Consider the following 27,612-nt stretch of genomic DNA (forward strand, 5'->3'; position numbering starts at 1 on the left):
TCCGCCGTCTTCTCCTCTGGAGTCAGCAGCGCCTCAAGTCGCTACGAGCCACTCACATCCTGGGCGACCTCGACACCGCAGCGGACGCGCTGTCACATCAGGTTACCCTCAGGGGAGAGTGGAGACTCCACCCTCAGGTGGTCCAGCTGATTTGGAGTCGATTCGGTCGAGCACAGGTAGACCTGTTTGCTTCCCGGGAATCATCCCACTGCCCATTTCGGTACGCCCTGACCGAGGCACCCCTCAGTATATATGCACTGGCACACAGCTGGCCCCCTGGACTATGCAAATATGCGTTTCCCCCAGTGAGCCTACTTGCACAGACCCTGTGCAAGATCAGGGAGGATGAGGAGCAGGTTGTCCTAGTAGCAACCTACTGGCCCACCCAGATGTGGTTCTCAGATCTCACGCTCCTCGCGACAGCTCAAAACCGGGGTCTACAGGGAGCTCCCTTTGAGCCCTTGGAGTCAGCTGAGCTTAAGGCACTCTCTTTGAAGACTGCCCTCCTGACTGCGCTCACTTCCATCAAAAGGGTAGGGAACCTGCAGGTGTTCTCTGTCGGCGAATCGTGCCTGGAGTTCAGTCCAGGTTACTCTCACGTGATCCTGAGACCCCAACCGGGCTATGTGCCCAAGCTTCCCACGACCGCTTTTAGGGATCAGGTGGCGAACCTGCAAGCATTGCCCCAGGAGGTGGCAGACCCAGCCTCGGCGTTGCTGTATCTGGTGCAAGCTTTACGCATCTATTTGGATCACACGCAGAGCTTTAGAAACTCCGAGCAGCTCTTTGTCGGCTTTGGTGGACAGCGGAAATAAAGCGCTGTCTCCAAACAGAGGATCGCCCACTGGGTCATTGACACCATCGCGATGGCATGTCAGGCTCAGGACGTGCCACCCCCTGCGGGATTATGAGCCCACTCTACCAGGAGTGTGGCTGCCTCCTGGGCCCTGGCCAGTGGCACCTTTTTGGCAGAAATCTGCAGAGCAGCGGGCTGGGCAGCACCCAGCACCTTTGCGTGGTTCTACAATTTCCGGGTTGAGCTGGTCTCGTCCCGTGTATTGGCAGGCACGAGCAGGTAAGTTCCGGGACAGCTGGCCGGGTGTACCGCTTGCGCATAGTGCCTTTCCCCTCCCTTGAGGTGAAGACATGCGCTCTTGACTCCCAGTCGTGTTCACAGACTGTGATCCCTGGATGACTTTCCTCCTTAGCCCTCTGGCGGTTGAATTTGCAGAGAAACTCACTGCCGGCCCAGTACATGCGCTAATGAGACCCTGTACTGAGGTAGGTGCTCCACATGTTTTGGTTCCCCCAAGGTGACCCCATGTGATATCTTCTGCAAAATTGTTTCCCTGTCGGTAAACTGCGTCTTCCTTGGGCAGAGACCCCTCTGCCCCCGGTCGCCATGCTCTGTAGAAACTCCTCCCCCATTGGGTAGGACCTACCATGGGACCTCTCCACATGACATACTTCCGACAAGACTCGGTATGACCATGTGACGTATTCCACTCAATACACCCCCCCCCCTTTTTGGGCGGGGTGTATTCTCTGTGGTGTCTTCCCCTTGGGAGGGACACCCCCGACGTAGACACTTATCGTTGCCTGTCCCTATCGTTGGGCAGTCAACTTGTTCCTGAAGGACCGTTCGATGCTCATAAGAGCGTTGGGGGAGGTTACGTGACGGCCTGGTGCGCTGGCTACGAGGCACACAGCGGTCTGCCCATCACACACCACCAGTTCACGTAACACAGTTCAGATAGTTGTGGCGTTTTGTTTAGGGACCCCTAGTGTCACTACATCGACACAACGTCGAGTGAGTGACAGATAGGGAACATCATGGTTACTTTTGTAACCTCCGTTCCCTGATGGAGGGAAGGAGACATTGTGTCCCTCTTGACACAATGCTGAACTACCCACTGAAATGGCTGGGACCTGGTCTCAGCTCCTCAGCACAAAACCTGAATGAGTGGTTGCATACCAGCTCCTTTTATACCCGTATGTCCAGGGGAGTGGCATGCAAATTCCACTTGCCAATTCTCATTGGCCTTTTGCCAAAAAAGCAGAGGTGTTTGGGGCTCCCAAGAGTGACCCCTAGTGTCACTACATCAACACAATGTCTCATTCCCTCCATCAGGGAACAGAGGTTACGAAAGTAACCGTGATGATTTCTTCACACAGTGTAGTACTATTACAACAGCAATAGCCACACATTTCAACACACATTTATCTTGCTTGCTTAGTAAAGGAGAAGAAAATATTTGTGGGCAGCAGGTTGGGCATTAGGAGTCCATCATGGATCGACAGAATATATGCAGGATTTAAAGATTCCCATGAGAAAATTTTCCTGAAACAATGCTATTACTAATCTGATACAGCTGTCCATAAAACTTTTTGAAAATTGTGTGGCTTTATTTTAGGCTGGCTGCTTGTAATCTCACAGAAAATTTCTGTAAAATTGTGGCCTCAGCTCTTCAATCAGAAAACTCCCCCCTGAGAGAGCTGGACCTGAGTAACAATGACTTGCAGGATTCAGGAGTGAAGCTGCTCTCTGAGGCACTGAAGAGTCCACACTGTCAACTGGAGATACTGAGGTGTGTAAGGAAAGACCTGTCTAATAGTGATTTTCAATGTAGTACTCTTCAGTCATTTGAAAAAAAAGTTGGAAATATTTTTTATAGGCCATGCACCAAAGTTGCATAGGCACCAATTGATTTCTTTCTTTCTTTCTTTTGCTAATAAAAAAGACAGGAATGTAAGGGGTTATTTTGACAACACTTTAGCATATTAAAAAAAAAAAAAAAAACAACAACAACAACAAAATACATTATCATGCCCTGAGAAGTGGGACACTGACATCTAGTGGTCACACAATTCATAAATACTACTGCTGTAGGCGTTAAAGATTTACTCAAATTTAAGCCATCCCAGATGTGTATGACTTTCCTTCTGCAGAACCGAAGTGAAGATTTTTATAAGCACATTTCAGCTCTGTTTGTCCATACAATGCAAGTGAAAGGGTGCTGTCAGGCTGCTGGCTGTTTGACGGTCCAAAAGGCATATCTAGGTAGCATAAAAGTAATCCACATGACTCCGCTCGATCAATTTATGTTTGAAACTGTATCAGTTTTATGTTTTAATTAAATGTTTTCATCATAACAGCATGAAGCTTTAATCAAATTTAAATATAATAATGAATTTTCAACAAAAAAATGTAATAACATTTTTGATTAAATAAAAAGCTGCACAACAGAACTTCACAGTATAAATGGAAAAATGAATGAGAAATATTGCTTACATATAAAATAATAATTATTATAATTATATAAATAAATATAAAACTATTTAATGTTAAATTATTCTTATTAGTAGTATTATTGCTGCTTCTTTGAATATAAAATTTGTATACTATACAGTAGTCATATTTTTTGTCGTACTTTATTCAACTTCATTCATTAATAGAGCTTAAAATGTTGAATAAAGCTTTTAATTTGACTGAAAACATTTATTTTGGTGGTGTGGCAGATCTTTGCCTTCCCTATTAAGGAGGAAGCAAGAGCCGGGTTAACAGTTCATGGAAGACTTTAATTTGACACAGTTCACTTGGACACAACATAAAACTGCTTTCCAGCACATACTCACCTGCACACACATACACAGCTCCATTTGTCGCTCACACTGTTGGCCTTTCTGGCCCAACACAGAATGCACACATTCATCGGCTGCATGCATCTCTCTCTTTCTCCCTCACTGGCATCTCCGGCTCCTCTTTATCGCTCTCCCAGCTGATTTGGGTAATTAAGCACCAGGCGTCCATCCTTACGGCCCGGTCATGCCCTTCTCATCACATAACCCCATTGCCCGATTCAGGCCTGACTTACTCCCCCCCCCATATCTGGAGGGGAGATCCTGCTGCCGGATGGTCTTCCCCTCCTCCTGGGAACATGAGCAGGATGAGGGGAGGAAGAGGGGAGAGAGCAGGAGAGACTGAGAGTAAAAGAGAGAGAGAGGAGAGAGAGAGAGAAAAGAAAAAGAGAAATAGAAAAAAAACATGCTAGTTCCCAATCAAGCCGCCAGTCAGTTCTCAGCCAGCTGCACAGTGGCCTTTAGTGATGCCGGGCGATGGCATTGGACCCCTCAGCCGTCCCTTTCAGCCGCCAGCTGATGCACTTTTCTAGTGCCACCGAATCGAGCACTCCCTTGGCGTCGTGATCCTCCGCCAGCGGCGATGGCTCTCTTACGGCGTGTCTTACTCCAACTCCCAGGTTTCGGCACCAGTGTGGCAGATCTTTGCCTTCCCTACGAAGGAGAAAGCAGGGGCCTGGTGAACAGTTCACAGAAGACTTTAATTCGACACAGTTCACTTGGACACAACATAAAACTGCTTTTCAGCACACACTTGCTGGCACACACACACACACACAGCTCCCTGTGTCGCTCACACTGTTGGCCTTCCCGACCCAACACAGAATGAACACTTTCATCGGCTGCATGCATTTCTCTCTCTCCCTCACTGGCATCTCCGGCCCCTCTTTATCCCTCTCCCGGCTGATTGGGGTAATTCAGCACCAGGCGTCCATCCTTACATCCCGGCTACACCCTCCTTGTCACAGGCAGACCTTTGAGTTCCTGTTTGGAATTGATGGTCGTTTTTAATACGTTCCAGAGATTCTATTAAACATGTGCAGTCAATTTATTAAGTGATAAGCTGTTTCGTCACAAAAGCAGTTTATTCGGCATACTGAAGCATCTCCTCCATTAACATCCATTCAAAAAGTATGGCCTCTGGTCTCCTTGCCAGTGTACCACTGCGTTATGCTATGTTTTGCTAACCTTGAATGCTCTTCCTTGGTAGAGGGGTTCTGCAAGTCCCTCTTTCCAAATTAAATGCTGAAATACTTGCGTCGTGAGCTAAACTCTCAGAGCAGCACCGGAGGAGCTCATGTAATTGTTCACAGCCGATCATACACTAAACACACTGCATCATGAGCATCACGCTTGATGTGTGTTAAGTTAAGGAGAGCTGAGTGGCACATGCAGACCAGTGTTGGGTAAGTTACATAAAAATAGTAATCCATTACAAATTACTAATTATTTTTCTAAATTTGTAATTTAAAAAGTAATCACATTACTAATTACTTTACTTTTAAGTTACTTTCTAAAACACTTTTCTACTCAACAAATTCAAAGGCCCCATTTCCATCTGGTATTAAGATGCATTTCGTGTGATCCGTTCACATCTGGTCAGCCCTAAATACAAGTCTAAACAGGGTCTAAAACATTTTGTTATCAGATCACAAAAATCACATATGAATGTGGTCAAAAACACATGTGCCCACATTGCATTTGAGGCGTAAACGCTAATCCATCCTGTATGTGTCCCGTCAACAATGAAGCACCACCCCTCACCTGTCAATCAACCGCTGCACTAAAACAAGAATTTAAAGTTTGTTGTTTACTAGCGGCTTTAAACAGAAATAACCGTCTGATCGGAAATTTGAAAAGGTGGATACATACACAATCACGAGAGCTTCACAGATCTTCTTTAATGTGTCTGTTATCAACACAGATGAAAAGCACGAACACCTGAAGCTCCTTTAATACAGGTAATCCACTAAAATAACAGATAATTCTGCTTCACATGTTGCATTTGTGCTTAGATTAAATTACAACCACATCTGGGAGAAAAGTATGTCATTTTTTTACAACACTTTCTTTGTCTTTACTGACTATGTTGCGCTTTATTATCATGCAGTAATACACTGATGTAGTGATTGATGTATTTCGTCATGAAACAGAGACCCACCCCTCCAAATCCAAACACAAGTGATAACAGGTGAAGCATTTAAGTGACCAGGTGTAAACAGCTATGTGTCTCACCTGACCACATGTGATCAGATCACCCGAGACGAATCATAATACCAGGTGGAAACGGGGTCAAAATATCTATATCTATATCTATATATATCTATATAAAATGTCTATATTTCCTTGTTCATTGCTACACACAAGTCATACACTAAGCGCCCCACATTTCTCCTTCACAATTACTCATTACGGGGCCATAATTCATGTATTCCACAAATAACATATAAGAAATAAACATAACCTTATAATGTACTTAAAAGTAATTAAATTAATTGAAAGTCAGTAACTCTAATCTCATTATAAAAATTTTAAATGTAATGCATATCACTACTTTTTTGATCAAAAAGTAATAAGATTGCAATAACTAATTTAATTACACCCAACATTGATGCAGACTGTTTACAAAAGTAATTAAATGATGTCCTTTAGCTGTTTAATGACAGAATTTTAATATTTACTTTTGCTGGGTATCTGGCCATTGTGGAATCCGAGGAAATGAACAAGCAGACTCGGCTGCTAAAGAAGCACTTTCTACATATCATAAAAAATGCTCCATACCACCCCCAGATCTGAAACCTACCATAATCTCTTATATCATCAACAAATGGCAAACTGAATGGGATCAATGCAAAAACAAATTGTATGAAATCTACCCTGTAGTGGGCAAAAGATGCATCTTTAATTTAAGTAATTGCTGGGATCAGATCATTTACACCCGTTGCCGAATAGGACATTCCAGACTCACACATATGTTCTTAATATCACGCGAGGATCCACCATTATGCACCACATGCCAGAATCCACTATCCTTGAAACATATTTTATTGGATTTTGCTGGATTTATTTATTTAAGGAAATTATTTTCCTCAGCAAACACTTTTGAAGAGATTTTTAACAAAGTCAACCCTGAATCAGCTTTAGAGTTCTTATAGAAAATAAATTTAAAAAACCTTATATAGATTTTTTTTTAATCACTATTTTTTTATATATTTTAATATATTGTTTTTTGCCATGAAAATAGCTTTGGAAACTGGCATGGCATAAACTCACTAAATAACTAAATAACTAAACTAGCTGTTTAATGATCACATTAATTGTCAAATTGTCATTGATTTCATAAAAAAATGTCACATCCCATAACATTTTTATAACAGCACCATACTGTTTAATACTACATACAAAATATTTAGTATTGCGCTATTTCGTTTGTACCAGTATACCACACAATCCTAAGATGGAGTAACACCTGTTTTTCACACTAGCTTGCTGTTCGCTCATTCCTAAATAAACTGAAGTGCTTCATTACAGAAACTGGCCAGTACAAAATATCTAAGGTCAAAACTTTTACCAGTATGTTTAGGAGTTTGTCTTCTCAACATGATAATATTGCAGAAATACTGCCAAACATGGTAATTTTGTTGAGACACCGAAAGTTATTAAATTACCAGTGATGAAATAGGGAAGCTATTTGCTTAACTATATTTCTGAGTAGTGAGGTGATAGCTTTGCTAGTTTTTTAATCAAGTAGCTTTTCAGTAGCAAAGCTATATTTTTGATTTGGTAGCATGTAGCTTTTGTCAAACATCATACATCACACTGGTGTTTACTGTTGCCAGTTTTGAATCAGAACTAAAGATATCCAACTCACAACTGAATCGATCATCTGAGTTGGTTCTTTACAATGAATTGGTCACACGTTATAGCAAAGCGGTCTCAGTCGGTTCGCAATTCAATCAGAATGACTCACAAAGCTCACGCGCACGCTGCTGAATCATTTGGTGCGTGCTGTCACTTGCCAACATGCTCACGGAATATTTTAAAACACAGAAAATAAAGATAACGCTGGTTGCAGTGGATCTACAATCAATGGAAGCCAAACCTGCAAATGCATCCTATCGTTTGCCAGTGATGAAGAAGGTCTTTATTAAAGGAATACGTGAATAAGTCTTTTAGATGCTTTGTCTATTTACAGTATGCTCTGTGCAACTGGTTGAAAAAAATATAAAGTAGTTTAAATGTAACAAGCTACTTTTGGTGTGTAACTTGTAGTGTAACTTGCTACTTTCTCTGAAGTGTAGCTTTTTGCTTAGTTTAACTAAATTTTTTTAGAAGCTTGCCCAACATTGTAAATTACTGCAATGTTTCTCTACTTTTTATTTATTTATTTACTGTCAAGCTACAAAAGCACATAAAAGCACTATTTAAATTCTTCTGAAGCCATGATAGAGTTGTGTGAGGTACAGATGAAATTTAAGTGTTAATTAATCTCTTCACCCATTGATTATGGCACGTGCACAAGAACATCTTTGTTAACATACGTGCAGCGCAGTAAGTGCACCTGCTGATACGTAAATGACTCGGGTCATCAAGAGCTGTGTTCACAGGATGCACTGTGGTGCCAGGTGAATGTATAAATGTATGAAAATTATTTTAAGCAGAAAAGGCGGAGGGAAATAAATCATGCACATTGGTTCTTCTGTTCTTCCATCATCGCTGCAAATTTAAATGTGAGAAAGTGAATCAAGAGACACTTGATGAATATATAGATCATCTGTTTTAAGGTCTAGGTACTGTGAACTTGTAGCTTTACTACTGCCATTATGCAACATGCAATATGTGACTGCCATGTAAATGGACTAGACTCCAGGAGCAGATTTGAACAAACCAATAAATGAAAGAAGCAGAGGAGGAGGAAGAGAGAGAGGGAATCACTCATTACACACTCGCACTCTAATCTACTTTTTAAACCATGTTTTGTTTAATTATTTATTTAGGCATACTTATTTTTTTCTAATTATTAAACAGAAAATTAACTTACTATTATTTGTTTTTTACATTTCTATGTTTTTATTTTTTATTTTTATTTTACCATGATTTGATCTCTGTAGATTATCTGGCTGTATGGTGACAGAGGAAGGCTGTTGTTATCTGGCTTCAGCTCTGAGTTCAAACCCCTCACACCTGATAGAGCTGGATCTGAGCTACAATCACCCAGGTGATTCAGGAGTCAAGCTGCTCCATGACAGATTGAATGATCCAAACTACAAACTGCAGAAAGTCAAGTATGAAATATATGTTATATTTGTGTCATGGGATACCAACAAATGTATGATTTAAGTAAAATGCATATTTTATTCTTCTGTGATCTACCATAAAAAAATTAAGTCTGTTATTGTTTTTAGAATTGCTTATAACGAGGCCATTTTAATCATAATCCCTTAAATTATGGTGACTCACATGTAGACTGTACTGTTTTTACTGAAAGTACAGCAGTGTTTCAATTACAGTTTTTCATGTTTTGGAACATTTGTCCTCTCTTGTGCATGATTGTGTCTCTTTGCAGGGTGGACCATATAGGACACTTCACAATCACACCAGGACTAAAAAAATGTAGGTCCTCTTAACAAACACATTTTGGGCCTCTTTCATGAAACATTTGTAAATATATGAGAAAACTAGGAGTCATTTATGCCTAAAATGGACCTTCCCGAAAACTTTACTCTGGATTCACATACGCTGCGTACACCACAAATTTGTTAGTTAAATGTTTGTGTGTTAGTGAATTCCAAACATTCGTAATTAGGGGGCGTGTGCACATTCATTCACAATTATCATAATCCACACCCATGAAAACACCAAATAAGAAAGGCACCGGGTTGCTAGTAAATTCTTAAAATCTACCCAGAACAGTAATGAAATAATTTTTTATAAATGAAGTGCATTCACATTGTAAAATTTTGACTTAGAAAACAAAATAGCATCTCAAAGAAAGAGAGGATCTTACTATCATCACATGTTGTCATCTTTTATGAATCAAACAGGTCAATAAAAATGGTCTGAAGATTTAAAAGCTTTGACATAGTGTGCCTTTTTCTATTTTTCCCCCTGTTGTATTGTGTATGCACCGCCCACAGTGGGTTTATTTATGGGTTTAACAGCATTAGCATTTACCACAAGTTATTAACTGAATGTGATCCACTTTTGTCATGTCAGTTTGCCTGAAAGAACACAAAACTTTTGGATGTCTTATACATGATTTTCACATTGTTTGTATCAACTAACATTTTGAAAACTGTCATGAATCCAAGAATTCACAGCAGAACAGCTTTATGAATAATTTACACAAAAATGTGTTCTGCTCATGTTTCATGAATGAGGCCCTATGTTACATATAAAACATGTACATTCACTCGCACACTTTTTTTCACACCTACTAATTCATGGCGGGTGAATTGGAAATTGGAAATATATTATTGAAATGTCATCTTGACAAATAGTTTTGGACATTTCTGTCTTTCCCCATTCAAGTAGATAGGAAGTGTACTTTCATAAATATTGCCTACATAGAAAATAGCTGTCCAGGGATATTACCAAGATGACTGTCAAGTGAACTTACTTGGCTTGAAGGGACTTTGGTTCCCTATCTGTCACTCACTCGATGTTGTGTCGATGTAGTGACACTAGGGGTCTCCCTTGGGAGCCCCAAACACCTCTGATCTTTGAGAAAAGGCCAATGGGAATTGGCGAGTGGAATTTGCATGCCACTCCCCCAGACATACGGGTATAAAAGGAGCTGGCTCAACCACTCATTCAGATTTTCTCTTCAGAGCTGAGCGGTTGTGTTCAGCAAGCTGAAGGCCGCGTCGGTTAGCACTGGGGGCGATTTGGGGACCCCAATGGGAGCCGCTCTGCCGGGTAATGCCCAATGGACCTCCCAATCCCCAGTACGCTCATTTGCCCCGGTTGAGTTCTGGGATGAGACCGCCGGCTCATCTCAGGGTGAGTTCACGGTCTCATTCGGCTGGAGTGGAAACCTCCACTCCCCCCTGAACCCTCGCGGCTGGACGATTGGTTCCTGGACTTGGAGCGCCACTCACGGCCACGCCCCACCCCAGTCCCTTTCTTCCCGGAGGGTGGCTTGCACTCCCGTCGCATGTTGCAACTCACCCGCCATCTCCTCCTCTGGAGTCAGCAGCGACTCAAGTCATTGCGAGCCACTCACATCCCGGGCGATCTCAACAGCGCTGTGGACGCACTGTCATGGCAGGTCACGCTCAGGGGAGAGTGGAGACAACACCCCCAGGTGGTCCAGCTGATTTGGAGTCGATTCGGTCAAGCACAGGTAGATCTGTTTGCTTCCCGGAAATCCCCTAATTGCCCGCTCTGGTATGCCCTAACCGAGGCTCCCCTCTGCACAGATGCACTGGCACACAGCTGGCCCCAGGGGCTACGCAAGTATGTGTTCCCCCCAGTGAGCCTACTTGCACAAACCCTGTGCAAGGTCAGGGAGGACGAGGAGCAGGTCATCCTTGTAGCACCCTACTGGCCCACCCAGACTTGGTTCTTGGTCCTTCTGAGGAAGGACCTTCTTTCTCAGGGACGGGGCACCATCTGGCACCCACGACCAGACCTCTGGAATCTCCACGTCTGGCCCTTGGATGGGATGTGGAAGACCTAATTGGCCTTCCACCCGTGGTGGTAGACATGATCACTCAGGCTAGTGCTCCCTCTACGAGACGCCTGTATGCCTTGAAGTTGGGGTGGCCTGTCCCCATTTTGGGCAGTCGACTTGTCTCCGAGGTGCGGGGGACCGTACGACACTTGTCGGAGCGTTGGGGGAGGTTATGTGACAGCCAGGTGTGCTGGCTATGAGGCACACAATGGTCTGCCTATCTCACACCGCCAGTCCACGTAACGCAGTTCAGCTAGTTGTGGCATTTCGTATAGGTACCCCTAGTGTCACTACATCGACACAACGTCGAGTGAGTGACAGATAGGGAACATTCTGGTTACTTTCGTAACCTCCGTTCCCTGATGGAGGGAACGAGACATTGTGTCCCTCCTGCCACAACACTGAACTACCCGCTGAAATGGCCGAGACCTTGTCTCGGCTCCTCAGCACAAAACCTGAATGAGTGGTTGCGAGCCAGCTCCTTTTATACCCGTATGTCCGGGAGAGTGGCATGCAAATTCCACTCGCCAATTCCCATTGGCCTTTTCTCAAAGAGGTGTTTGGGGCTCCCAAGGGTGACCCCTAGTGTCACTACATCGACAGGGTACGGAGGTTACGAAAGTAACCAGGACGTTACTCACAGCATCACGCGAGATGAGTCAGTCTCTGTCTATCAGTGAAACTGCAGCTATATAAAAAAAAAAAAAACGGAAAAACATGTTGTGATTTTGGGCTTAATATTTTGTTTTGGCTTAATATTAAATTAATATTAAATTTGGCCAAAGCTGTTGAATATGGTTTGATTTAAATATTCACTTACAACAGTAAGGGTCAAAATTCATATTCTTATAGTCCAAATTAAAACATGTTATAATTAGGGGTGTAATGGTTCAGATTTCTCATGGTTCAGTTTGTATCACGGCTGTAGGGTTTCTGTTCAGAAAAGAAAAATACTACTGCCAAATCCAAAGTAAGTATACTGTATTTGGTAACAAACACCACTACAGTTTTTTTTATTTTGTTTTATTTACTATGGTTTTATTAAAGTATCCACAGTTACCATGGTATTTGTAGTAAAACCATAGAACTACAAAATTATGGTTATCACACTATAAAATCATGGCTACTACAGTATATGAATACTAAAGCATTACTTTAGTAAAACCATGGTTAATTGTATCAAAACCTTTCGTTAGGATCCTTAACTTAAAAAAAATTACGAATTACTAAATTAACATTTTTACTTACCTACATTATAATGCTATATGAATCAACATAAAGCACATTTCAAACTCAACTTAACATATTGTATATTCAACATTCAAAAACTGTACATCACTATAGAAGGAAAACCTTGCTATTAAATGAATATGAGAAAGAATATTGTAATGCGGCTTGAGTGTTTCAATCATACGCTGAAATCACACATCTTTATCAATGGGGTAGGGCAACATGTCTTTGGTAGTGAACACCCCAAGCGCTTTAGTTATTGTTTCATGTCTGTCCCAATTATCTATGAGTTTTTCCTTAAAAACAAAAGTGTGTGCAGTTTTGGGCTCACCTGTGCTTCTCTTTGTGTTGCACACTATCTTTATCAGAGTGATGTCGGCGTAAATGGTTAATGTTGTAGGATGATGTTGAAGGAACTTCTCCATGATTGCCATGAAAACCATGAAGTTTCAGAATTAAGATCTCCTTGTGTTTCTTTCAAACCCCCACCCAAGTGTGGAAGGCATGACAGTCAGCCTAATCATCACATGCTAAAAGCCCATTATCTAAGACAAGAGAGCTTGAACAGACTTTTTTGAAATGATCCCCCTGCACATAATCTCTGCCAAAGTGCCTAGAACTCTCAATTAAGGTTTAACATGAGGATAAACCTGACAATTATGGTATAATGGCATATAGTCTTGCATTACCTATGTTGCAAAACCAATGAATTAACCATAATGATTTTTAATCAGGTATCTTCATGTTTTGTAACTAGCACATTGAATATTCATGAAAGAGTTTTATTTTACATGCCTTCAATATTAATGAAGATGATTTCTGAAATGTCCTTTTGAAATCTTGATATTAAAATGCATGATTAAACATTGCCCTTTTGAAGACTCATAAATCACCTTGAGAAGGAGGGAAAGAGGTGACCATGTGACATGGTAAAAGACACTTCTGATTGGCTCAAAACACCTTTGTGTGCAGCCAACCTCAACTCAACAAAAACTCCCCACCTCGAATGAAAACACGCTCTTCTCTTCGAACAGTTCTCGATTCCATCGAGCCCAAGAGTTCTGAAAACTCTCAAGCACTTTACAGTCTAGCTGATCCCACAAAAGCTCAATGGGGTTAAGATCCATAACACTCTTTTCCAATTATCTGTTGTCCAATGTCTGTGTTTCTTTGTCCACTCTAACTTTTTCTTTTTGTTTTTCTGTTTCAAAAGTGGCTTTTTCTTTGCAATTCTTCCCATAAGGCCTGCACCCCTGAGTCTTCTCTTTACTGTTGTACATGAAACTGGTGTTGAGCAGGTAGAATTCAATGAAGCTGTCAGCTGAGGACATGTGAGGCATCTATTACTCAAACTAGAGACTCTGATGGCATTCCACATCTCTTTCTGTCCTTGTTAGAGCTAGTTGTCCTTTGTCTTTGAAGACTGTAGTGTACACCTTTGTATGAAATCTTTTTTTGGCAATTTCAAGCATTGTATAACCTTCATTCCTCAAAACAATGATTGACTCATGAGTTTCTAGAGAAAGCTGTTTCTTTTATGTCATTTTTGACCTAATATTGACCTTAAAACATGCCAGTATATTGCATACTGTGGCAACTTAAAAACAAACACAAAGACAATGTTAAGCATCATTTAACAAACCAAATAGTTTTCAACTGTGTTAGATATAATGGGAAGTGATTTTCTAGTACCAAATTAGCAATTTAGCATGATTACTCAAGGATAAGGTGTTAGAGTGATGGCTGCTGGAAATGGGGTCTGTCTAGATTTGATCAAAAATGACTTTTTTCAAATAGCGATGGTGCTGTTTTTTTACATCAGTAACGTCCCGACTATACTTTGTGATCAGTTGAATAACACTTTGGTGAATTAAAGTACCAATTTCCTTTCAAAACATCTAAATCTGTACATTATTCCAAACTTTTGGACACTAGTGTATTTGTGATGTTACTTTCAATAACCATAAGAGTAAAATTCCTAATATTTAAGAATGAACAAATATGTCACATCAACTAAGCGCTGGCCGAGTGGGTTGATCAGACGGAAACATGAATTGTTTCAGAATTCCAGGGAAATAATCATAATTCCCTTCTTGAGCTAAATTCCTTGTATTTAATAAATGTAAGGGTGAATAACGCGGACAGAAGTCCCAGTGTTGCTAAATCCCCTACATATTTTGGTATAGATTCGTGGACATGTTCATCTTGAGGTCTTATATTTTAAGTTAGAGAATTTTTAGGCAGTTTTCTAAACTTATAATTTGTCATTATCCCACAATCATTTATCAATGTATTTCCAGTATGCAGCACTCACGTTGAGCTATGTCTGTAATTCACTGCAAATCCAAAATGTTCCCTGACAAGACACTTAAATGACACAGGGGTCTTCTGTATCTGCAGCTTGTTTTCTTCACTTGCCATTTTCAACCACACACCAACAGTGATGTCATCAGCTGATTCAAACTATATAAATATATATGATATATTCTGTAGGTTTATAGAAAATCATCTCTCTCTCTCTCTCTCTCTTTCTCTCTCTTTGTGTGTAGATGCGTGTGATCTCTCACTGGATCCAAACACAGCACACACTCATCTCTCTCTATCTGAAGAGAACAGAAAAGTGACATATGTGAGAGAGCAGCAGTTATATCCTGATCACCCAGAGAGGTTTGAACAGCAGGAGCAGGTTATGTGTAAAGAGTGTCTGTCTGAACGCTGTTACTGGGAAGCTGAATTGAGTGGCTTTGGTCATTTATCAGTCACATATAAAGTAATCAACAGGAAAGGAGGCAGTGAGTGTCAGTTTGGACTCAATGAAAAGTCCTGGAGTCTGTACTGGACTAATCGTAACATTTACACTGCCTGGCACAATAATAAAGGCACAGAAATAAATTCACCCTCTTCTAACAGAGTAGGAGTTTATCTGGACTGTCCGGCCGGCACTCTGTCTTTCTACAGCGTCTCTGACACTCACACACTCACACACTTACACACATTCAACACCAGATTCAAGGAGCCCCTCTATGCTGGATTGAGGCTTTATCCTGGTTCTTCAGTGTCTCTGTGTCAGCTGCTTGTGAATAACACACATAACTGAGTGAAAAATACATATTCTCATTTTGTTTTTGTTTTTTGTAATCTGTCTTTGGCTTTTTCTATTAGCTTTTGCACTATTATTGATTTCACATTACCCCATTCAGGTGCACATAGATGATATATATTAATAAATAAAGGTGCATTACTAGTTTCAACAGAATTTGTACTTCAGAACTTTGTTTTGTTGGACAAGAAAAACTAGCTTCATACTGTAATATATTACCCACATTAGGTTTCTTCCATAGAAGGTGATCTTAAAGGAATAGTTCACCCAAAAATGAAAATTTGCTTATAATTTACTCACCCTCAGGCCATCCAAGATGTATCTGAATTTCTTTCTTCATCAAACCAGAATTGTAGCTTTGTTGTGTGTTCTTGTCAACTGTTAAACTTATTACTATATTTTATATGACAACTTTAATAAATGTCTTTGAGATAATATTTTAGTTTATCTTCTGTGTATTGATAAAATTGTTGAAGGGGGATTTTAGGCTGTCAAATGGTCATGTTACAATGTGCACCACACCTGTTAAAACATTTCACTTCACTTCACATTATGTAATGTTAACATGTACATCTTTTAATATTAAGAAGGAAAAAACAACTCAAAATCTGATCTGGTGCTCAATCAGGTGTTTCACTTCCTTTTCCAATCGCTCAGTTTCTTTGTTTCTGTTTTTGCTCGGTAAATTAAACAGAAGTTTGAATGATCAGGAAAACAATGAAACTGACAGGAAGAACACACAGCAGCTAAAAAAGCACTGTATCGTCAGTAAGGTTATTATAGTTTTGCATTTTCAAATCAGTTTTTATTTTATATCGATTTCAGATTTACTATAAATTTCAGTTTAGTTTTAGTTTCTTGAATGATTTTATTAGTTTTAGTTTGGTTTTTATTTTGTAACACATGTCTATTTCGTTTTTATACATTTTAGTTTCAGTTTTAGTTTTAGTAATTATAGTTTTGAGAGTTAACAGAACACGTCCATAGTGTAGACCAAAGCCAGACATTTGAATTTAAGCTTGGCAAACTTACACAACACACTTAAAGCAAAACAGTTGAACATTAGACTCAGTATACTTGTGCATAATAACAATAACATAATGGTTTGAGATACAACAAGTCACAAAGAACCAAACAAAAGCAAATCAAAGGTATAAAAGTGAAACGTATGAAAAGTTTAAATGAACTCAAATTTATGTATAACAGGAAATCTTAAACTGTTGATGCTCACTGTACCAACGGCAGGCGCTCCATCACTTTGTTTATATATGTTTATATTTACTGCATAAGATATCATACGTGTCTCATATAATCTTGAAATCCGTGGTCATCAGTTAAATATACAGTCCCTCCAGGATTTTGCAATCTTGTGATCGCAACAATTCTAACAAATTCAACCAATCTCCACATAATTTGCGGTAGCTTGCAATTTTTTATAATTTCCACAAATGTTCTGCAAAAAAAAAAAAAAAAAACTAAATCTGAGGGAATCCCATCGCTTTCCTTCATGTCTGACAGCGGCAAAACAAATGCTTGAAAAGCCTGAAGCAGAGGCAACATATCCAAATGCACAGCAGCTGTTTGTATCATCTCCATAGTAACAGTGTAAGCATCTCCTTCACATTCAAAATCCTTCTAAACTCTGGCAGGATGGCAGACAGCACACATACATCACAGCTAGTGTTTAATCTTCACCCTGAGTGTTGCGAATGAGACACAAAAATTGCATTTATACAAGGTATCCTTAACATTCACTAGTTAAAATCCCCATTAGGTGTGTAGAAAAATGTGATTAGAATTTGAATTGCTTAATACAGTAGGCTACGAATCGAAAATGGCAATTTATGCTGAACACTTTGCTGAAAATAAATGTTCATAAATGTTTCTTACTGATCACATAAATACATATATGCAACATATATTTAAAAATATGACAAAAATTGCATTTTCATACATGTAACATATTTTGAAACACGTGTGGAATTTAAATTTGTACATAAATTCTCAAATATATGATTGTATTTGTTTGTATGGCCATACATCAGACAATGTAATAATTGGAACAGGCATAATTATTGAATCCTCATTTGTGTTTTCAGTTAGCAGATATATTGGATGTGTATTTTAACCTCAAGTTTTATTGCATTGACTGAGGGAGAACATTTGTATAAAAAAAAAAAATTAAGGGTCTTTCAATATTCACAGGATTCACCTAAATGTATGTTTTTGTGTGTTTGTGTGTGTGTTTGTTTGTGTGTTTGTGTTTGTGTGAGTGTCTGTTTGTGTGCGTGTTTGTGTGTGTGTGTGTAATTCTTTTCTTTCTTTTTTCTTTTTTTCTAACAGCATATTAAGTTATTGTGCACTAAACTATTTACATGTAATTGCATTTACAATGTAATTAACAATTACAGAGGTGTATAATGATGATTTGTGAGTTTTCACTGCAAAACAACCCCAAAAAATGTCATGGCAAATTCAGTCATTTTGGGCCGTAAAAGTGCCGCGAAATCCTGGTGGGACTGAATATAGTATGTTATCCAATCAACCAGGAAACAGAGACCGCTGTAGTGCAGAAATTATCCAAATACCAACATGAAGAAAGTGTGCATATACTGCATATTTTAGAAATATTATGCGTTCTGCTTCATTCTATGAATGGAATCCACATGAAATCAGTAAAAGAAACTGTTATAACAACTCGATGATGACTGGAAGTAAGATATTTGCATTAGATTATGGGGGGGTTGTATGGTGCCTTGGGCGAAACCCGCTTCCACACGGGTTCCATACAAATGGAATAAGAGAGGAATAATTGATGACGTACAGTTAAACTTATTTAAAAAATAAAAAAACTCTCCACCTGAAGTGGTAATGCAAAAAGTTATAGTTACACCTTGATTGTGCATTATTTTTCAATAATTCAACGGGCCAGAGTAAATTATTCTGCTTATAACACGGTTACCACACCTCAAGTCATCTTTAAGGGTTTTATGTAGGGATGTCCCGATAACATATTTTGGAAAACTGGTATGAGGACTGATACTTCCTTTTCTGTACTCGCCGATACTGATAGCTGTATTTTTGTTTTATTTTTATTTTTTCTAAATTAAATTTAACAGTTTATTTCAATTTTATCATCAAAATGGTGTTTAAATAATTTATTAAAAATGTAATCAAATGAAAATAGAACAAAAAATGTTGAACATAATATTGTATTATGTTTATCAAATGAAATGATTTTACACAAAACCTCACAGCACAATCCAAAATACAACATTGCAGTTATTTTTGTCAAATAAAGTGCTGCATAATAGAGCATTACAGATGTGAGATATTGCTTGAATATAATACAATTATTATTGATTTATTATTTTTATTATTATTAGTAGTAGTTGTATTACAGTGAACATTACAGCAGTGATATATTTATGTCGTAATTTTTCCATTTAAATTGAGCTTTTATTTTGAAGCCCTTTCTGTGTTTTTGACGGTAGTTTCTCACGTCCTGAAAAGCAGGTCGCTATGTGACCCAATGTGCTCATGGTACTGCAAAAGGCTGCTATTTTATTAAATAAAGATATAGTCTGTATGTGACCGGATTCAGCGTCATGTTAAATACAGCCCAAGCTTTTGTTACTAGTTCGAAAGGGTCACTTTAAAACTAGTAACGGAGTCTTGCGCTGCTTTTAAACACTTTTGGAGTAACAAGGTACTGCGTGTTTCTTGCAAGTGTCTACGTGCGTGAGTGTGTGTGTAAGAGAGAGTGAGAGAGAGACTGCAGGGGGGCTTTCCAAAGTGTCTTTGTTTTTTTGTTTGTTTGTTTGTTTGTTTGTTTTTTTGTTTTGGGGTGGGGGGGGGGGGGGGGTATTTTGATATAGTAGCCTGTCCAGATCTTTGAAATAACTGAAATAATTTGACAAAGTGATATGGAACCATTATGCAGTCAAGACCTCAAACTACCTTATAACTGTGCATTTATTAAAAATTATATATATATATATATATATATATATATACACACACACACACACACACACACACACACACACACTGGCGGTAGTTTGGAATAATGTACAGATTTTGCTGTTTCAGAAGGAAGTTGGTACTTTAATTCACCAAAGTGGCATTCAGCTGATCACAAATTATAGTCAGGACATTACTGATGTAAAAAACAGCACCATCACTATTTGAAAAAAAGTCATTTTTGATCAAATCTAGACAGGCCCCATTTCCAGCAGCCATCACTCCAACACCTTATCCTAGAGTAATCATGCTAAATTGCTAATTTGGTACTAGAAAATCACTTGTCATTATATCAAACACAGTTGAAAGCTATTTGGTTCATTAAATGAAGCTTAACATTGTCTTTGTTTTTGAGCTGCCACAGTATGCAATAGACTGGCATGTCTTAAGGTCAATATTAGGTCAAAAATGGCAAAAAAGAAACAGCTTTCTCTAGAAACTCATCAGTCAATCATTGTCTTGAGGAATGAAGACTATGCAATGCTTGAAATTGCCAAAAACACTAAAGATTTCATACAAAAGTGTACACTACAGTCTTCAAAGACAAAAGACAACTGGCTCTAACAGGGACAGAAAGAGATGTGGAAGGCCAGATGTACAACTAAACAAGAGGATAAGTACATCAGAGTCTCTAGTTTGAGAAATAGACACCTCACATGTCCTCAGCTGACATCATAATTGAACTCTACCAACTCAACAGCAGTTTCGTGTACAACAGTAAAGAGAAGACTCAGGGGTGCAGGCCTTATGGGAAAAATTGCAAAGAAAAAGCCACTTTTGAAACAGAAAAACAAAAAGAAAAGGTTAGAGTGGGCAAAAAACAGACATTGGACAACAGATAATTGGAAAAGAGTGTTATGGATCTTAACCCCATTGAGCTTTTGTGGGATCAGCTAGACTGTAAGGTGCGTGAGAAGTGCCCAATAATGCCACATCTATGGCAAGTGCTACAGGAAGGCGTGGGGTGAAATGTCACCTGAGTATCTGGACAAACTGACAGCTACAATGCCAAGGATCTGCAAAACTATCATTGCTGCACATGGAGGATTTTTTGATGAGAACTCTTTGAAGTAGTTTAAGAAGTTTTGAACACTTTTTTCAAATTGCAATAGTAATTTTTCAACTGTTACCAGTTGAATGCCACTTTGGTGAATAAAAGTACCAATTTCTTTCCATAAGAACAAAATCTGTACATTATTCCAAACTTTTGGCCGCCAGTGTATATATAATAATTGCACACTTTAGAAGGTTTGTCAGCCAATAAGAATGAAGCATTTAACAGCCCTGTGGTATAAGTATGGGATAATCCATGGCTTGGTGTGTGTTAACTGATTTTAATGCATGACATCGAGGCAAAGAATCACCCAACGCTAAGCGGATTATTCAGCTCATCCAAGGACGGATTAAGAATGTAGAGGCCCATGGTGCAATACACCATGGATGCCCCCATGCCAAATGAAAATAATAATATTAATATCAGGGGTGGAAAGAGTACTGAAAAATCATACTCAAGTAGAAGTACTGTTACTTCCCAAAAAAATGTAGTGTGAGTAGAGTAAAAATACCTGTCCTAAAAAACTTCTCGAGTAAGAGTAAAAGAGTAGCTCATTTAAAAGGACTCATGAGTAGTGAGTATTGTGTACTGAGTTGCAAAAACGATGCCCCATTATAATGAACACTGTATGCTGCAATTTCAAAATGTAGCACACATACCATAATTTACATTCCCTTTTATGGTTGTTTGCCAGAAAGAATAAAAAATATAGGTATTTAGGGGGCCTGGGTAGCTCAGTGGTAAAAGACGCTGGCTACCACCCCTGGAGTTCGCTTGTTTGCTAGTTCGAAACCCAGGGCGTGCTGAGTGACGTCAGCCAGGTCTCCTAAGCAACCAATTGGCCCAGTTACTAGGGAGGGTAGAGTCACATGGGGTAACCTCCTCGTGGTCGCTATAATGTGGTTCTCGCTCTCAGTGGGGCGTGTGGTGAGTTGAGCATGGATGCCGCGGTGGATGGCGTGAAGCCTCCACACGCGCTATGTATCTGTGGCAACACGCTCAACAAGCCACATGTTAAGATGCACGGGTTGATGGTCTCAGACGTGGAGGCAGCTGGGATTCGTCCTCCGCCACCCGGATTGAGGCGAATCACTACGTGACCACAAGGACTTAAAAGCGCACTGGGAATTGGGCATTCCAAATTGGGTGACAAAAAAGGGGGAAATCCCCCCCCCCCCCAAAAGAAAATATATAGGTATTTTATAGGTGCCAACTTTTAAAATACATCACTTATCTATGATAAACACTACATGAATCTGATTCCAAAAAATAAAAGGACAACATGATTACAGAAATTAAAAGATGAAAAAGTTATTTTCAATACACTGATCATCATTTTAAATCGTAATGTATGAAACAATTACATTAAAATCAGTTTATGTGTAGGGTCTAAATTTCCCTTAATGACGACAGAGCGAGTTATTGTTCTGCATAAAACATGTTCAAAACAATGCAAGGAACGCAAAAAATGCTAAAAAAGCAGGATCACTTGGTACGTCATGTCCTGCACAATAGAGAAGGTAGAGCAGGTGTGGGAAAAGTTGTTTGGTACAGGGGTCAGGTCGGGCTTTAAAGGAATAATTCACCCAAAAATGAAAATTCACTCATCATTTACTCACACTCATGCCATCCTGGATGTGTATGACTTTCTTTTGCAGAACACAAATTAAGATTTTTAGAAGAATATCTCAGCTCTTTTGGTCCATACAATGAATGTGAATCGGTGCCAACATTTTGAAGCTCCACAGATCACATAAGTCAGTATTAAAGTAGCCTAATCCATGTGACTCCAGTGGTTAAATCCATGTCTTCAGATGATAGGTTGGGTGAGAAACAGATCAATATTTAATTCCTTTTTTACTATTAATTCTCCTCCCTGCTCAGTCAATCTCCACTTTAAATTTCACATTGTTCTTTTGTTTTTGGTGATACACATTCTTCATGCATATCACCACCTACTGGGCAGAGAGATTTAAATATTGATCTGTTTCTCACCCACACCTATCATATCACTTCTGAAGTCATGGATTAAACCACTGGAGTCTTATGGATTACTTTTATGCTGCCTTTATGTGCTTTTTGGAGCATCACAATTTTGACACCCATTCACTTGCATTGTATGGACCTACAGAGCTGAAATATTCTTCTAAAAATCTTAATTTGTGTTCTTCTGAAAAAAAAAAAAAAAGTCATACACATCTGGGATGGCATGAGGGTGAGTAAATGATAAGATATTTTAATTTTTGGGTGAATTTTTCCTTTAAGTAGCACATGGGGGGCCACATTGTCCTCCTTTTGAGATACAATGTTCAACATTGATTTAGTTCTTGTATCTTTTAAGTCCAGAAATAGTTGTGTTCTCATTCTAATGCATGATGCACAATTTTCTGAAGTGTATTTGTGACTGGTGGAATATTCTGCCAGTATTGCTCTACAAGGGTTGATACTTTTTATCTTTATAAAGGCTAAGCATAATTATAAATTATTTTATCATCTCTACTTTCCTGGTAATTTATTATACCAATTAACACACTCTCAAAATCAGGGGTCATTATTATTAAAAAACGAACAATATTTAAAAAATATATTATTATTAACAATGCCACTGTTTTATTCTATTACATTAATACTTTTAAAGCTACTAAAGTTATTCAGCCAAAAGTAGTGAGTGGTTTTCTTGTTTTCTTGTTATTGTTGTTTGATTATTAGCCTTTTAATGACTTACTAGACAGTTGTCTTTTTGGTTACACTTCAAGTCTGACATTTTGGTACAAATACGCTTTTTTTTTTGTCCCACTGTTTACGTTCACTTTAGACATAAACGACTGCGTTTACATTAATGCCTCAACAAGATGGGCATTGGCGGAATTATAAAGTGTATTTGACCGTTTAGGCATATGTAAAGCACACAAACATTAGCCATCTGTCAATCAAACAGTGTGCAGCTACAGGCATCAGGAAATTAAAAGTCAATCTTTTATATTTTATCTAGATCAACCAACCAGTTGTTATCTTGCTATTGCGATTGATGTATGAACACCCCTGGTCTAGATGTAGAACATAGACTAAGTATAGAAAATACTCAAAAGTTTATCATCGATATCGAGGACATCTCTCTTTTTTTCCGATAAAGATCGAGATCGTTTTATCGCCCAGCCCTATTGATAACATTGCATTAATCTCTCACAGCAACCCAGTAATCTCAATGAAAGCTAAATTACAGGCTACGTTCCCTATCTGTCACTCACTCGATTTTGTGTCGATGTAGTGACACTAAGGGTCATTCTTGGGAGCCCGAGACACCTCTGGTCTTTGATAAAAGGCCAACTGAAAGTGTTTCTGTGATGCTTGCATTAATTTCTTCAAAGTATAGTTTTTTTTCCTCAACTCTGCTTCATAAATTTGATATTGTTTTTCCAGCAGAAGTGCTTGGCGTGAGGTGAAAAGGTTGTAGGAAGACAGCTTGTGTTTGACTTTCTTGAAAAAATTAATACCCTCTCGGGATAGGTCGATTTTACGTGTAAATTCCTCCCAATTTACTCATATATTTACAAACAAAATCATGAATGAGGTCCTATGTGTCTTACCGTTGACAGTTTTTTTTTATTTGAGGCTCAATGTGTCTTTACGTTGACAGTTTTTTTTTTATTTAATTAAGGTTTTACTAATATAGTATAGGCATCGTTAAATCGTGTTGAGTTGATAACGTATGGTCAATGTTAATGCTGTTAAACCCATAAATAAACATGTCGCGGACAGGTGCTTACACAATACAACAGAAGAAATAGAAAAAAGCCTGCGTACTGTCGTAGCTTGCAAATCTGTATTAGCTTAAATGTTTTGGTCGTTTTATTTTTTAAGCATTTCTATTTTAAAATTCTTCCAGTTGCAAGGGAAGAATATAACTGTTACCATCATGATTACCATTACCCGAAAAGTTTCACCAATGTTGCTTACAATGCCAGATAGGGGTGGATTATTACAATTGTTAATAAACGTGCAGGCGTGCCCTATTTAAGAATGTTTGGAATTCACTAACATACACACATTTAACTAACACATTTGGGGTGTATGCAGCATTTGTGAATCTGGAGGAAAGTTTTCAGGATAGGTCTATTTTATGTGTAAATTCCTCCAAATTTACGAAAATTTCATGAATAAGGTCCAATGTGTCTTTACATTTTACATATGAAAGTTGCAGTTTCACTAATGGACAGAGACTGACTCACCTCACATGATGCTGTGAGTAACCAAAGTCCCTTTAAGCAAAGTCAATTCATTCGGCAGGCATCTTAGAAATATCACTGGGCAACTATTTTCTATGTAGGCCAAATTAATAAAAGTACAGTTCTACTTGAATGGGAAAAAAACAGTTTGTCAAGATTACAGTTTAAACAGAAAACAACAAACCACCTTGTTTTACTAATTTGTGTTATTAATTAAGGTTAATTTCACTCATTCAAATTAGTCATTCTTTTCATTATTTAATTTCAATTATCAAAATGTAGTTATGGCAGTTTGTCTGAAAGAGCACAATGTTCAGATGATTTACAGATGATTTACACGTGGTTAGGAGCAAGTGTAAATTTAGTTTGTACCAACTAACTGTCAGGATCCAGTGATTAATTCCTGGCCATGTGCTCTGTCTGTCTTTGTTTTCGTCTCTGTGTGAGTGCTTGGCTTCGGGTTTAATCTCCTTGCCATGCTCTCTTCTGTCAATTTTGTGTTTTCATGTTCGGAGCATGGTGTCTGGGTCCTGACACTTCTGTCTAGTTCGGTTTTGGTTCTGGTGTCAGGATCAGGACACTAATGCTCCCATGTTGTGTCTCAACATCAACATAAAACATCAACATAAAACAAGAGAACATCACCGCCCACTGTCACTCAACGCCACTGATAACAGCCACAACAAGCATTCATTATGACATTAAAAATAACAAACTCCAGTGCTGGATCGCCACTCATTGTGATACACCAGAAAGAAATGGAAACTACTGCTCAAGAACTGGAGATGTTTCTTCTGTATTAGACACGTACCTAACAAAACCTATTTCAAAAAGAGGTCGGGACAAAATTGGCAAAGGCAAAAAGTGGTAGAGACACATACTGTATAATATTCTACATTCGGAAGCTGTACATCACCATAGAAGGAATAATTTTGATATTAAAATGTATACGAGAAGTGATGTTGTGCCATGTGTTACTAGGGTGATGTAGGCATAAATGGTTAATCATAAATCGATGTATTACCATTATACGTCACTGGCATCAAGCGATGTCTGCAAACAGTGACTGTTTTGTCAACATTATTATTATTATTATTTACCATCACTGTTGTAATTGACTGCAAATCCAGAATGTTCCCAGACAAGACAATTAAATGGCACAGGGGCCCTCTCTGTCCGTGGCTTGATTTCTTCACTTGCCAGTTTCAACTACACACCAACTTGTGCAGAACTTTGATGTCATCAGCTGATTTAACATACTAACATTAAATTGGACAGCTACTCTGTAGAAATTTGACCCACATGAGACACAGGTGGAGCATATCCATCTACAGAGCCAGGTGCATTAGCAGAGGTGGTAACTGTGCGTCTATTATATGGTTTGTTTTCTTTGCCAAACCTTATGCTCCAGTTGCATTGTTAGACTTGAGATTAACTGCGCTACAAATGCTTATCGACCTGTGGGTGGCAAATTGTATGTTTTTTTTTTTTTTTTTTTTTTTTTACAGAGAATAGTTACACCCCTAGTAATAATGTATAAATACAGTATATATGACAAAACGTTATCATTTCTAACATTTTATTATATATATATATATATATATATATATATATATATATATATATATATATATATATATTTCATTGTTTTATATATTTAAAAAACCTCTCTTTCGTGTTGTGTGTAGATGCGTGTGATCTCTCACTGGATCCAAACACAGCACACACTCATCTCTCTCTATCTGAAGAGAACAGAAAAGTGACATATGTGAGAGAGCAGCAGTTATATCCTGATCACCCAGAGAGGTTTGAACAGCAGGAGCAGGTTATGTGTAAAGAGTGTCTGTCTGAACGCTGTTACTGGGAAGCTGAATTGAGTGGCTTTGGTCATTTATCAGTCACATATAAAGTAATCAACAGGAAAGGAGGCAGTGAGTGTCAGTTTGGACTCAATGAAAAGTCCTGGAGTCTGTACTGGACTAATCGTAACATTTACACTGCCTGGCACAATAATAAAGGCACAGAAATAAATTCACCCTCTTCTAACAGAGTAGGAGTTTATCTGGACTGTCCAGCCGGCACTCTGTCTTTCTACAGCGTCTCTGACACTCACACACTCACACACTTACACACATTCAACACCAGATTCAAGGAGCCCCTCTATGCTGGATTGAGGCTTTATCCTGGTTCTTCAGTGTCTCTGTGTCAGCTGCTTGTGAATAACACACATAACTGAGTGAAAAATACATATTCTCATTTGTTCTTGTTTTATTTCTTTTTTGTAACCTGTCTTTGGCATTTTCTATTAGCTATTGCATTATTGATTTCCCACTTTCCAATTTAGGAGTATTTTTAGATAATACATATTAATAAATAAAGGTACATTACTTGTTTCAAAATAATTTGTACTTAAGACCTTTGCTTTGTTGGACAAGAAAAACTAGCTTCATACCATGTGACTAGGGTTGCCAAACGTCCTGTATTATACGGAATCGTCCCGTATTTGAGGGAACATAATTGTGTTCCATATGAAATCCATACGGGCCGCCGTTTTTCCCATATTTTAGTGTATCACACCCACACTGCTGAGAATGTTTCACAAACCGAGAGAACTAGAGTGTGTGTGAATTATTTTTCACAATTGTGATTCCAAAAACACCAGTAG

General features: G+C 38.8%; 1 protein-coding gene across 4 annotated transcripts in view; it reads left to right on the plus strand.

Moving 5' to 3' along the window:
- Positions 1-27,612, plus strand: part of LOC127436284 (NACHT, LRR and PYD domains-containing protein 12-like) — a 41,883-nt gene extending 14,271 nt beyond the window's left edge. The window contains exons 4-7 of one of the 4 annotated variants that reach the window (XM_051690351.1): positions 2,415-2,588; positions 8,751-8,924; positions 9,206-9,252; positions 26,636-27,612. In XM_051690351.1, the coding sequence (XP_051546311.1) occupies positions 2,415-2,588; positions 8,751-8,924; positions 9,206-9,252; positions 26,636-27,183 (943 nt within the window). In that variant the 3' untranslated portion in view covers positions 27,184-27,612. Of the gene's footprint in view, positions 1-2,414; positions 2,589-8,750; positions 8,925-9,205; positions 9,253-15,093; positions 18,638-26,635 lie in introns of those variants that run through there. The other 3 variants (XM_051690350.1, XM_051690354.1, XM_051690352.1) reach the window with 3 other exon arrangements.

Source organism: Myxocyprinus asiaticus, chromosome 46, assembly GCF_019703515.2.
Source record: "Myxocyprinus asiaticus isolate MX2 ecotype Aquarium Trade chromosome 46, UBuf_Myxa_2, whole genome shotgun sequence".
Taxonomy (NCBI): domain Eukaryota; kingdom Metazoa; phylum Chordata; class Actinopteri; order Cypriniformes; family Catostomidae; genus Myxocyprinus; species Myxocyprinus asiaticus.